Here is a 13839-nt window from a genome sequence, read left to right as displayed (position 1 = left end):
TAATTTAGACAAAGAGGTAAAGGCTAAGGCATGGAGAATTGATAGCTGAGTCAAGAATACTCAAAAAGTGTCCCTGGATCAAGCAAGATATTTCATTTAGCTTAAATAGCCTAATTTCATGTTGTTTGTTGTTTAAAATCTGTTAGGTAAAGGAGTTTCTGTAAATGTGCTATGACAGTAGATTACTGAGAGCTTTAAAATAAACTATAGTGACTTCGGTGCACAGAAAAAATAGGTATATGAACTACAATCTCTACAATTTCAATATCAGCAAACACTAGTTGTCAGGATCAGTTTGCAAGTAAGCACACTTGAGGGGCTCGGTTAAGAGTAAGTATGCATTCCTTTCTATCAATGTGGGGTCCTACAGGCTACCACTCACTTTGATTTCACACTACAGATTAAGTTAGCCTTGCACTGCACCACATGACACCACCCACCTCCACCCTTGACATGGTTAAGACCTAGCTGTAAGAGATTGTTTGGGGGAATATGACCTTGTGTGTGTTTCGGTCTGCTTGCCTGGTTTGTAGATATCATTTGGTGGTCCTTTTGCTCTCTGGAAACACTGCGAAAACAATTCATCAACTGAACTTGACAATCATATGAGTGTCAGCTGCACAAGAGTGTATCAGTGTAGTCAGTCATTCGTAACTTCGTGGGAAACTTGGTGCAGCTGGATTACTATTGATTTCAAGTTGTAGCCATGAATTGTTTTTATCAGTGGACGGGAATGTTGCCTGATGGTAGATCGTTTGTTGTTAGTGATGTGATATGTAAAACTCCTTTTACTCTTGGAACGCTACCGGTACTAATACTACTGAACATCAAACATGTTAGTGTAAAAATGTGAGTTTTGTTTTTCCTTTTCTGGCCTTACCATCCGTCCTCATTAGCCAGAGTATGAAACTAGTCTAGTAGAGATGTTATGGAAATCTGTGTCCCATCCAGAGGACATATCTGCATTTCACAAGGCTTAATAATAAAGAGAAAATAAATAAAATATAACCTTATAGATAGTCCATTGTAAAAGTTAAAGAAATAGTTTGACATTTTGGGAAATATGCATAAACATTGGCCACACTGCTCCTAACTAATAAATAATATATATAACATACATATATATATATATATATATATAAAATACATTGTCTGACACATAATACCACGTAAAAGCACAGCTTATAATTTTTATACTTCGGTTTTTGCATGGATTAACTTAATGAAATACAATGCAGATAATTAGTGAGCTTTTAGTGAGCTAGTAGGTAGATTTCTTTTTACCTCTGGACTGAGCCAGGCTTTCCGTTTCCCGTTTTCCAAGCTAAGCTAACGTCTCCTGACGCCAGCTTCTTATTGAACAGACAGAGATGAGAGTGGTATCAATCTCTTTATCTAATTCTCAGCAAGAATATGAGGCTTATTTCCCAAAATGTTGACCTATTCCTTTGAGTGAGCATCCATTATCCAAACTGAACCATTTAAGGAAAGTCTGGCCAGAAATTCTTTTTTGTTTTTTTCTCAGACTTGAGACCTGGGACAGTGAGCTAAAGTTAGTCTTTATGTTTGTATCGTCGCCAACACTACAGGGTTTAGTATGAATACACACCACAAAAAATAGACAAAAACTCAGTTTTATTAAGTAGGTATTCATTAACTAGGTATTTAGTAAGTCTTGTCTACAATTTCAAACAGACAAACTTTCAGTTCACAATCCCAATCTGCCATTTTGTGTATCTCTTACTGAGACCCACACACACAATTAATTTGGGGATTGTTGTTATATCAAATGTTAATTGTTTGTGTCCTGCCCTCCCCTGCTTCCTCGCACAGGCCCCCAGAGTCCCTGTGAGAGAACAGACCTCCGCATGGCAATAGTAGCCGACCACCTCGGACTCAGCTGGACTGGTGAGTTTACGCACATCTCACTTTTCTCGCAAAATACGCTCAAAAACAAGCATTAAGCAATGCAAGAAAAACATCTTTATTATGGTCATTGATTGTTGCAGTTAAATCAGTTTCATCTCAATTAGTTTACCAACCAAACCAGAGATTAAAACTAGTGCAGTTATGGATACATTCAATATATTCACTGATAAAAAATTTAATTTGATACCCATCTTATAACAAAGAGGGTTCAGAGGGTTCAGTATGTGAATTTAAAACACACCCTCAATGGGCTGGACTGAACCCAGCTCTCACACCATTAGTTTTACAGGGTATGTTGCCATCTGGTGGACATATAGTATAAAAATATCTTAACTGAGCATTACTGCAGTGGCATTTATAGTCACATACATCATCATCACTACTCATATGCTAGATAAAGTAAGAGTTCTTTGAACACAGAATGCATTGTAATTTTCACAGAAGTGTTTAAATGTAAACACATGCACCTCATGATGAAACGTATTAGGTGTTAGGGGGCAAAAAATATTAACAGTAATACATTTATTATTTATTGTAATAGCAAAACTCTTGTATAGCAATGTATTCATCTTCTTCAACATCATGTATCTTTGTGTTTGTGTGTGTAAGGGAGGAACCGTGATTTGATTGTATGTTGTACTTGTGCAGCGGTAAGGGTGTGGCCTCTGCAGTTTGGTCCAAGTCTGACCACCTGCACTGCAGCACTGCCCCACGCCTGCCTGCCTGCATGTGTGTGAGTGGGCGTCGCCGTGTGTGTGTGTGTAAGCGCGCATTAATTGTGTGCACACAGGCATCCATCTGAAGTGTGTATAAGTGTGACTACTTGTATTGGCGTGCCTGTCCGTCCGGTGCAGTGACTGAGTGAGTGCTCAGCAGAGAAAAAGAATCTGATCCATATTTAATGTGTGTTCCTGTTGCAGAGCTGCAGTGAACCAGTAGACCTGCTGAACATTATGTTCTCATGGTTTTAAATTTACAGCCACTACGCCTGTTTGTAAAAGCAGCATTTCACTGCTTCGTTAGCTGGGTTTGATACAGTGTTTGACAGTTTGTAATAAGTGAATGAGCACTAAGGAAATAAATTAAAATATTGACACAAATCACAGGGATTTTCTTCAGCGCTAGAGTCCAGTCACATCACAATCTGTATCACATCTTGTTCTATTAGTGTAGCTTGTAACACGAGCCACTGACTCACACATGCCACTTAAAGGATTATAAATCACAGTGCATCATTGTCAGTGCAGACATTTTTAGCACAGGTTACCGCAATAGAAACAGGACTGTTATGCCTTGCAACGTTAGCACCAAGGCCAACCCATTGAGCAGCAAAGGACTGCATCTTTGTGTTTTTATCTTCTCAAGAAAGTGTTTTTTTTGTTGCTATTACAGAGCTGGCCAGGGAGCTGGATTTCTCTGTGGACGAGATCAACTTCATCAGAGTGGAGAACCCCAATTCCTTGACAGCACAGAGCTTCATGCTCCTAAAGAAATGGGTGCACAGGGACGGTAAAAATGCCACAAGTAAGTACTGTGTGTTTGTGTGTGCCTGTACTGTATGTATGTGTGATGGAGACAGATTGAGCAGTCCCTCCAGGGGGGTTAAATGCCTCATTTCACAGCAGCTTTGGTAAAAAAAAAAATTGCTGTGGATGTTGGAAAAATGTTTTTTTTTTTTAATAATAATTCAATAAAAATCAAATTTTCAGTGTTCCAGTGAGAGTAAAATTGCTATTAGTAGAATTAATGATTAGTGAAACTACAATGGTCGGTGAAATTTGCAGTAAAGTTGTGGTGGACACCATTGCACAAATCACGCAGAATTCACAGGAATTTGTTAAATTTGTTGAATTTGCGTTAATTGTTGTGATCACAACTTCTTGGAGGGACTGACTGATCTTCTGTATATCGGAATACGTATTTCAGTTGCTATTTTATGGAAAACAAGGAATCAGTATAACTGGCAATATGAAGGTTTTGTGACATGAAACATGAAATAAGCTCCTGTAAATGAAATTTCTCTCTCTCTCATCTGCAGCGGATGCTTTAACTGCGGTGCTGACTAAGATCAATCGGTTGGATATTGTGACTTTGCTGGAAGGGCCCATATTTGACTACGGTAACATTTCAGGCACACGCTGCTTTGCCGATGATAACGCAGTATTCCCGGATCAGTCCGATGGTAAAGTGTAGCCCACCCTAGCTGAATTCTCAGTCTATCTCTCAGTCTATCCCTTCACCCTTCTTCACCTCCTCTCTCAGCCAGATAGTCAGACTGTGTAAACAATTACAGAACCAATCAGGCTTGTCCAAACAATGGACGTTAATTAGAACTGAACCAAAATGGCTTAATGCTCCAGCAGGTTCATTGAGCTCATATCAGTTAATGGACCGTCAGGTAGTAATAGCATTAGAGCAGTCAACAGTCAACAGTCAAGCAGTCACCCCAGTCAGCTTGTTAGTTTTCCAACACTGGGCAGTGCAATTCATTTGTAGCACTCAGTCATTGGTTAATGGCAAGTGATAGATTTTTGGGTGATTTTAAAAACTTCTGTACCATTTTGGGTGCATGACACTTTTTAGTGTGTGACTGTTTTATAACCTGTTTAAAAAGCATGATCCTGAAGCAAATGTAAGCCGCTAATGAATCGGTGTCTCTGTCACATCTGATAAATGTATTGATAATCTTGTTGATAAGATGATCAATGAATGAAGCGCATTTTCAGGTGGGTCAGGGCACTGGTTCATCATTTGGTTTATCAATAGTTATGTTTATGTGTATGTTAAAAGATTTAAATGTTAACTGATACCCAACATATCTCCTTTTGTCAAACTGTGTCATATGCTTTTTAGAAAATACATAAAAACATAATTATAACAACCAATTTATTATACGGGCATGCTTGCTTTAAGCAGTATCTTTCTCTCTTTCTAACTTTCTCTCTCTCCTTTTAAATGGAAATGAAATGTGGCAGCTACTAGTATTCTCTGATTCTGACAGACGCAATGGGGAACACTTCAGAACTTTGATAACAATGTGCCTTTTGTCACAGATAGCTGATTATAAAATATACAGTTTGTTTATATGTTTTTATCACTGAGGAAGGTAGGCACATTTTCTTATAATCCTTTATATACAAAAAGAGTGTACAATAGAATATTGATGGAATAAATACACACAAAATGTGTGTAAATAAGCAAGCAGACAACAGAACACAGTTTAAAACGGTTAATGTGTTTTTTTTTAATATTTATCTTTTAATGTCTGTTATTGTGTTCCAGGTGTGTGCAGCACAAAAACTAAAATTCCAAATGTAGTGCTTGCACGTGGGACTTGGAGCGTTAGCTATCACTTCAACAAGTCAAGTAATGACTGCGGGACAAGTTTAATAAGGAGGTGATATAAGATCGCAAGCTTACATTAAGGGATATAAAAATAAATAGAACCAATGCCTGTCACATCTTACTATTAGAGATGTGCAACAACACAACAGCACAACTAGTTTTGTTATTTCAAATACTACTATTTGAATGCAGAACTTAAACGTGAAAATTTTTTATAGTGATGTGTAGCTACTTTTACTCAAGTAAAGGGTTTAAATACTTCTTCTAAAACTGCATCAACTGTATGCTTGCATTTGTTTCCACTGCTTTTTTAGGACCCCTGCCTTAGGTCAGTATATGCATCATATCATTTAAGAAAGGTATCCAACCAGCATACAACTGAACATTTTTCTATTGTTTGTCAAGGAAACAAAGACAGCCAGGCACATTTTGTGACAAAATTCTGAAATGGGCCTCATTGCCTCATCTTAACACAAGGATCAGTGTTATTATTGCTTTGAATAACGGGTGATCTTTGTGCAAAGATGATTTAAAGACATTTAATAGATAAAAGAAATCACAAAATGCATGGCTATGGCTTTGTGTGAGAGGGCTGCCTGCTCTGATGTTGTTGGCTTACAACAATACACTCCTAACACTCTCCAAATTGGTGCAGCCTTTTCAACGCTGGTCTCGAGTGTTTTCCGCATAGCACACGCTGATCAGGATGTGCTCTGTCCCGGAAGACTCTCACAGATGGGTTGAAAATGAAACACCTCTTTCCAAAGTGTACAGTGTATAATGATGCTTCTGTGTAACTGCTGTTAGCTGTACTGTACCTGTCATCTCCTGGGTTCCTCCGAGCCTCCCAGCTTCTACGCTCCACTGTAGCTTCTCCTGCTTTGAGACCAGCAGACTGCGCTCCTCCTCCTCCTCCTCCTCCTCCTCCTCCTCCTCTCCACTTCTTGCTTCTGAGTGACTAACTCGTACAGCAAATTTCCCCGTCAACGCTAAGCACCACTAACCAGCTAATTTCCACCAATGGCTACCTTTTGCTAACTTCAGCAGCTTCTGGATCCAACTGTTGCATCTGCTCTTACCCTCGCTGCTGAGCTCTGGCTGACTAGAGTAAGACTGGAAACACAACAGCGCCCCCTGTTGGCACTAACACCTGTCCACAAGTCGTGTAGGGAGGTAGCAATCTTAAGCCTCTCCGGGGAGGGGGGAAGTTGCAGATCTCTCCTGCCTACGTCTGCACTAACTGGATGACATCCGCAGCTAACTAGTGGGATTTAGCGTTAGCGTATCCCCAGCCATATGGCCCTTTCAGTGTTTGATGAGGACAGCAAGGTCATAGCAGTATTATTTATGAGAATGTGGGGGTTTAAAAGGGCTGAGTCAGGTTTTATTTTGACACAATATTTGAAGGTTTTTCCAGCAGAAAATCCTAAACTTTTAATAAAAAAAGGGATTTCATTTTTCACCTATATAATTATATCCCTGGTAGTGTGGAGAGATTTCAGTTGTGTCCCAAATTTCATATGAATTCTAATCATTTTGAGTATGTAGCGTGTTAAGGATTCTCGACTAATTTAGCATGCACTCCTATAACACTGTCACACTCATGATAGACAGTATAAAACAATAAATGAGCCAGCAAAACAAGACATATTATTCCTTGTCAAAACTTGCCTCCTACATTACCCACAATGCAACCGCTGATAGTGTTGGAGATTCAGGTTCGTTATGCTGGGTAGTGACTAATATAGTAGTCGTAGTATGCAGTAGTACTCCCCAAAACATGTGAAAATACTTTTATGTGTAAAATCAATACAGTCAGTCGGAAGTCAACACTTCTTGAATTTGTTATTGATGTACAATCTTGTTCCACAGTGAAATGCACAAACTTAATTTAAAAAATGTAATATATTGCCAATTGTGAGACAGCTAAATAAATCTGGGAAATAATACGTATTAAATCATATTTTACTTTCTGTTTCTGATGTTTAATTAGCAGTGGCGCTCGAAAGGCGCTGTTTGACTGACGACTGGCAACTAACGTAATGGCACAAAATCTATGATACATAGTAAATACTGTATACAAATAGTATGTAGTATGGAACTGGGACACAGCAGTTGTTTGGAGACTGGCCAGAAAGAGAGTGTGGGGTTGCCCTGGAGAAATTTAATCTAATGGCCTCAGTATTTATTAAATCCTGGCTCCGCTCCGGCTTTTCAGAATTCCCAGCTCCCATCCCATCGTCTTATTTCCTCTATGAAAATTAGTTAGAGCTCCTAGATTCAAAAAGCTATCCTCATGCAGGACCAAGCCACAATGTGACTTTTGCCCCCTTATTTATACTCCCCCTCTTACTGTTTCCCTGCTGTCTAAAGAGGTGCTACCGCTGTTGACTAAGATGCCCTTTTCCTGCTTATCAAGCAAGATAAGCAATCCCATGTCTCGGGTGTGCAATATCTTTGCTTCTGCAGCTTCTAAAAGTCTTCATCAATCACAAGTTCACTTCACTGTCTGTGCATTAATCAGTTTTTCCGTTTTTAGATGCTGTTTGTCTTTTTCATCTTGTCTAATTGTTGTTCTGTGTTTTTTCTCTTGTGAATTGTGATAACTGTAATAGCTCCAAAACTTCTTAGATCTTCTACATTCCCGCAGTGTCCTCAAACGCCTCAGCCTGTCGCACCTCTTCATACTACTCCTCCCTCCTCTACCTGTGTCTCATCTTCCTCTCCTCGCTTTTTCCCCACCTCTTTCCCCTCCCCTCCTGCTGTCCCCTCTCCCTCCTCTGTCTTTTTCTTCCCATCTCCCCCTGCCACGCCTCCCGTGTACCTCCTGCCTGTCGCTCCTGTTCTCCCTCACGTCTTCGCCCTGCCTTACCCCGCGCCTCTCCCCTCCTCTCCCCAGAGCCCTTTTGGCTGCTCCTCGTTCTTCACCCCTCCTCCATGTATCCCTCGTCACTTTCATCCCCCTGCCGTTGGTCTGCCCTCCTCGCCTCTTTCTTCCTCCATTTCTCCTCTTGTTCTTTGCCCTCCTCCACATTCTGCCTCTCTTACACCTGTTCTATCGTCTCCCCCTCTTCCCTCTCCTCCCACTTCATGCACCTCGCTCTTCATGTCTGCTCCTTCCTCTCCCTTCTTTCCGTCTCCTCCTCCCCTGTCAGCTTCTCTTGCGTTCCCCTCTCCTCCCACTTCTTCTCCTCCTTCTCCCTCTTTAACATGTGTCTCCTCTCCTACTCCGCTTCTTCCCTTTTCTTCCCCTTCACCCTCTCCCCTTCCTGATAATTCCCTTCCTCCTCCCCCACTGCAATGTTCCCCTTCTTCTCCTCCAAGTCATCACTCTCCTTCTCCCCCTTCACTTCCCACCTCCCCTCCATCCTCTCCCCTCCCTCCTGGTGTCCCCTCTTACTTCAGGCGGGATCCTTCAGTTCCTGAGGTCTACATTTAGATGTAGGCTGTCGGTTGCTCTGCTCCTCTCTGCCTTTTGTTGAAAACAACACAACTAACCTACCTGAATTCTACTCAAGCTTTTGCTCTTAAATTTATATAATGATTGAGACAATGAGCTGAAGTCAGGCTTGTTTTAAAGTGCTGTAATGAAGACCTGCCTCACTAATTTTGCTACCATTGCATTTCAGTTAAAATCAGTAGCGCAGAGTCTGAAGTGCTTTTACAAAAGGCGTGGCTGACTTAAGTGCCAGTTTGAACACACAGTTTCTGAGGAGCGTGACTGAATGTAAAATTGACATAAATACAGTGTTTGTGAAGTTTCTATCTTACATTTTATATTCTGTCTTTATATTCTGTTTCCATCTCTTTGTGATCAGGTCATGTGTCTACTCTGTAGTTCTGGTTCAGAAGTCACACACGAGTCCCCACATGTTTGAGAAATGTGTTTGTTGAAGAAGGAGAATCCTTAAAGCCACACTGATTGATTTTTTTTGGCCACTTTGGGGCAGCAGAGCTAATAGTAACATGTCAATTGCTTATTTACACATCCAGCAAAGGTGAAGCATAATCTGGTCTCGTGTTTCTGTTTGACTTGTGTAAGTCGAGTATTCGCTCTCCTTTTAGCTCTGTTTTTGGTTTCCACCAACTCCTGAGGCTGATAAATGTTTCTTAGGTTTTATCTGAGCTTTTTTGCATATATGACATAGTGACAAATCCACAGAGAGTAATCACCCTACTCTACAGCAGTGGTTCTCAACCTTTTGGTGTCAAGGTCCCCAAAATTGATACACATCAGGCCTTGGACCCATATTTGATAAGATTTTGTCTCTGGGATCACTGTTTTAATAATTCTATAAAGGCCTATACAGTAGATTGGCAGATTAATAATGAAAAGTATGAAACCTATGAACAGAATAGTCATTCTGTATTGGATTATATTAATTCAGTGGACATAAATACGTCTCCAAATGAATGATAATGTTGCTCCATGTCAGGTGATATTGTGTTTACAGCTTGTTTTGCTGCCCCCATGTGGCCAAAAAATCTGTCAGTGCAGCTTTAAAGTGTATTTGGGTTACACCTGTCTGACTATTGAACAGATGCTACCCTTAGATGTTACAAGTGTTTCTCATTTCATCACCTCCACCACTCTACCTCCTCTTCCCTCCCTCCTTTCCACCCCTCTTTTTTCTTTCCCTCCCTCTTCAATCCCCTTACCCTCTAATCCTTTACTCCTGCCATCCACCCAGGATACGACAATATAGATCTGGAGCTGCAAACCCCTACAGACCTGAACTACGAGCCCCCCACCCCGCTGCGCTCAGACAACTTCTTTAGCGAGGGCGAGATTAGCTCAGACCCCCCTAGCAAGACCACGCTTACTAGACCTAGCGACCTCTCTCTCACTCAGACCACCAGTACCTCCAGCAGCGACCCCCTCACAGTGGCCCCGGCAGCTGACTCCAATGCCCCAGAACCCCCCATTGTTGGGGCTGAAGATACAACCTTGACCGCTGATGTATCTGCACAAGAAAAGACAGGGCTTGTTTCTTGTGAAAGGCCAGGTAATGATAGAATGGCAGTAGAGAAATCAGGAAAGGGAACAGACGGGCATGCTGAGGCCTTTGAGAAAGAACTGAAGGCAGGGCAAGGCATCATTTTGGAGCGTCAGGGAGGAAACCAAAAAGAGGATGCTGGCTCAGACCCTGGCCATGGAAATGGAAGGCAGGAAGAAGAGGAAGAAGAGGAGATGACCCAGGAGAGGCTGCAGAGTCTGTTGGAGGATATACACCTGGAGGGAGGCTTGGAGGACGTGGAGATTACAGAGGAGGGGGTGAGAGCAATCCTCGAACAAGTACGGCAAGCAGAAAAAGACATGTGTTCAGTTCCAGGCTGGAGAAGTGAGACGTCCAGCGCCACCGTAGAGTCGGCAGCCCCTGGCCACACTCCCAGTACTGAGGAGGGCAGGTAGGATGGTCTCTCTAACATTTCTCTGTTGACAGATTTACACACAGAGGTTTTCTGTCGTTCCAGCAGTTTTGTGATAGCGCCTCGATTAATCTCCTCACTATATTTCACTCCCCCAGCCCAGACAGTCTGGCTGATTCATTGGAGCAGCCCCCGGCTCAGACCAGCAGACAGAATGGAGGTCACAGTGACTCAGCCAGGGAAGGAAAGGAAAAGGAGGCCAAGAGGAAGGGATCTCAGGAGGACAGCAGCACAGCGGGACCAAGCAGAGGACGGGAGGAGGGAGGTGAAAGGTCCCAGCACAAAGTCCAGGTGAGAGTCGCTCTTCCAGACAGGGTCAGCTGACAATTTTAAATCTATTTACATTTTTATGTTTTCCTGAGGCCTTAAAAAAAGTATTCAAATGAGTTGTTGTTGTAACTAAAGAATCCTTGTGTGCTGTTATATGCAGGTTTTAAAGCTTTAGATTCAATTTTAGTGGCTTTTAAATGGAATTGTAATCCCAGCCCAGGAAAGTAAACCTACACTTGAATCTCTTGCTATCATATTTTATTTTAATGTCAAAATTGGTCCAATATTTCATTTTTACTTGACTTTAACCGTTAAAATGATCCCACAAAGTCAGAAATTGAAGACGCATGCATACACTTTCACACACTGGGGTCATTAATGTGACACTGCTCCTGGGCTGCCTTTGTCAGGGGAGTGTTAGAGCCGACGAGTCCGGCTCTGATGAGGAGACCACTGTCACCACCAGGGTGTACCGCAGACGAGTCATACTCAAGGTGTGTGAGGCCTGGTGTGTGGACAGCTCGAGGCAGAGTGAACTTGCATTAAATCTGTGATCTGTGCAAAAATGTGAAGAGTCAAAGAGAAAGAAAGATTGTGAATTTGACAGCATTTGTATGTTTTACAGAGTGCAAGTAGGAGAGTATGTTTCTGTTAACATGGGAGTGTGTTTGTGTGCATCTTTAGTGTTTATAAGTAAGATAATGGGATAGAAAGAGAACGTATCATAGCTTGGGTTTCCGTCCCAACTGTTTTTATGCAAGTTTTCAATTTGCACATAAAAAAAACAAAATAGCTTGCTTTGGTTAGGTGGAAGAGTTTGCATGTGGATATAAAATGCAATGGGCAGTCCCTCTAGGAAGTTGTGATCACAACATTTAATGCCAATTCAGCCAATCCCTATGAACGTCACTTAAGTACTAACAATTTTAAGTTTCGAAGTTGCCTTAGATTTTTTTTAAATAGCAACTTTTTTTCCAATTTCCTTTCTCTCGCAATTGAATTGCAAAAAAATGCCTTAAAACATTTGAACATGTATTGCAAATTTTGAAGAAGCTGCTGTGAAATCAGGCATTTTAGGCTAAACAAATAAAAATAAATGCCACATTTCAGTGAATTTTTTCATCATTTGAGGTTTGACTGGCGCTCTTTTGAATGCTTCATCTTGTGCGACCTCTTCATTTATTAATTCACCAAACTCCTAATATTCACATAACGCTAGTAGATGGAAGTGCACATTTTCTGGAAATTTGGTCAAATATGGTGCTACAGTTGGACGGAAACTATATGCTATAGCATGAAGTGCTACTCACAGCTTGTTGGTGTGAGCCACTACACCACCAGCCGTGCTGTTTGGTGTCTGGCATTGCTACCTGGTTGGTGGACTGTTGGTTGTGCTGTGTGTTTGGCTCATATACAGAGTATCATACTGTTTGTAAGCGTAATTCTGAGGCTAGATTTCCACAGGAGCAACAATCGGATAAGTATGTTGCAGATGGCCCAATGGTGGTAGTTAATGTCACAGTCAATGTGTCTAACGAGAATATCCTAGAGCGAGAAACTGAACCTCTTACATATATTCTTACTCTTAATTCAAACTGGATAAGAGCATCTACTAGATGCTTAAATTGTAATATACAAAACAAATAATTTTTTTTATTATCAATTAATCAATTAATCATTGAATCCCTTGGTCTTTAAAATTTCAGGAAGTGTAAACAGTCCAAAAAATATTCAGTTTATAACTGTACAACTAATGAAACCAGGACTTATTCATAGTTAAGAAGCTGGAACCAGAGAATGTGGGTATTTTTCTCTCCATTAACCAATTATCAAAATGGTTCCTGATGGTCGCAGCTCTAAAATACAGATGATCTGTCTCTGTGTAAATGGAGCCTCAGTTTTGAGCTGTATATTTGTGTGGTCTGTCATGTTGAATTCTCTCTTGTGCATGGCAACGGTTTGAAGGAAAGGTCATCATCGTAGCCGAGTTTGCAGCTGAAAGTTTGAAGCCTTTTTTTTGCTTTGAACAGTGATCGACATGATTTTACAGTAAATTAATAATTAAAATTGTTTTTCACACGTCTGTAAGGGTCTTTGCTACTGAAGGCGTGTGTTTTGGAGTTTGTGTTCCAAAGCCTGTTTAGTGCACTAGCATCAGTTGGGTTTCCACATTTTCCCAGTCTAACCTCACCAAAAACACAAAATATCAGTTGTAAAATTTTAATTTAGATGAGTTAAATATTTGCCTAAGAAGTCATGTTTCATGCAGAAATCCGTCCTGCATTAAAAATCAGTATTGTTGGACTCGGCCTTTCATTAATCCTGGTTTTGCACCCATCAGAGAAATTCTTTAATTTTGTATTTAACAGCGGGAAACCCATCGGCTGTGGCAGGCACGTCTGTTTGGACTTTCTAAATAACCAGATGAATAACAGTCTTACAGATAACCTCTCAAACCTGTTCCCTCCATCCTCTCCTTCCCCCTCCTTACCCCGCCATCCACCTTTCACCCGTCCTTACCCATATCACGCTCACGGGAGAGGAGGGGCCAAAACACCTTCCTGGAGACGTCCGTCGTTACGAGAGAGGAGCAGTTCACCCCAGATGAACGAGCGGGAATCTGGTCCACCAGAAACCAGTAACCGTCCCTCCCGCGTCACTGCCCTCCATTCACCTGGTCGCATCTTTAACCTAACGCTCACCCACACACACACACCACACACCACACACACACACACACAGTATCTCCCCAGTTATAATTCAAACAAAAAAGGGGAGAGCTTTTTGAAATAGTTTTAAAAATCTTTCAGCTGACACAGATGCATGAACACACTCTTTCAAACATTAATACACACACACACACAC

General features: G+C 41.3%; 1 protein-coding gene across 1 annotated transcript in view; it reads left to right on the top strand.

Annotated features, from left to right (window-relative positions):
• Nucleotides 1-13477, top strand: part of LOC118326109 (ankyrin-3-like) — a gene marked incomplete in the record, with an annotated part of 136512 nt that extends 123035 nt beyond the window's left edge. Inside the window, 6 exon segments of the mRNA XM_035659026.1 lie at nt 1834-1908; nt 3322-3453; nt 3968-4111; nt 9966-10683; nt 10803-10995; nt 11385-13477. Coding sequence (XP_035514919.1) covers nt 1834-1908; nt 3322-3453; nt 3968-4111; nt 9966-10683; nt 10803-10995; nt 11385-11528 — 1406 coding nt within the window.
• Between the last annotated feature and the right edge of the window lie 362 nt (nt 13478-13839).

This window comes from Morone saxatilis, unplaced genomic scaffold (genome assembly GCF_004916995.1).
Source record: "Morone saxatilis isolate NCDOM2014 unplaced genomic scaffold, NCSU_SB_2.0 Contig1, whole genome shotgun sequence".
NCBI lineage: Eukaryota > Metazoa > Chordata > Actinopteri > Moronidae > Morone > Morone saxatilis.
This window is presented reverse-complemented; position numbering and strand designations above follow the sequence as displayed.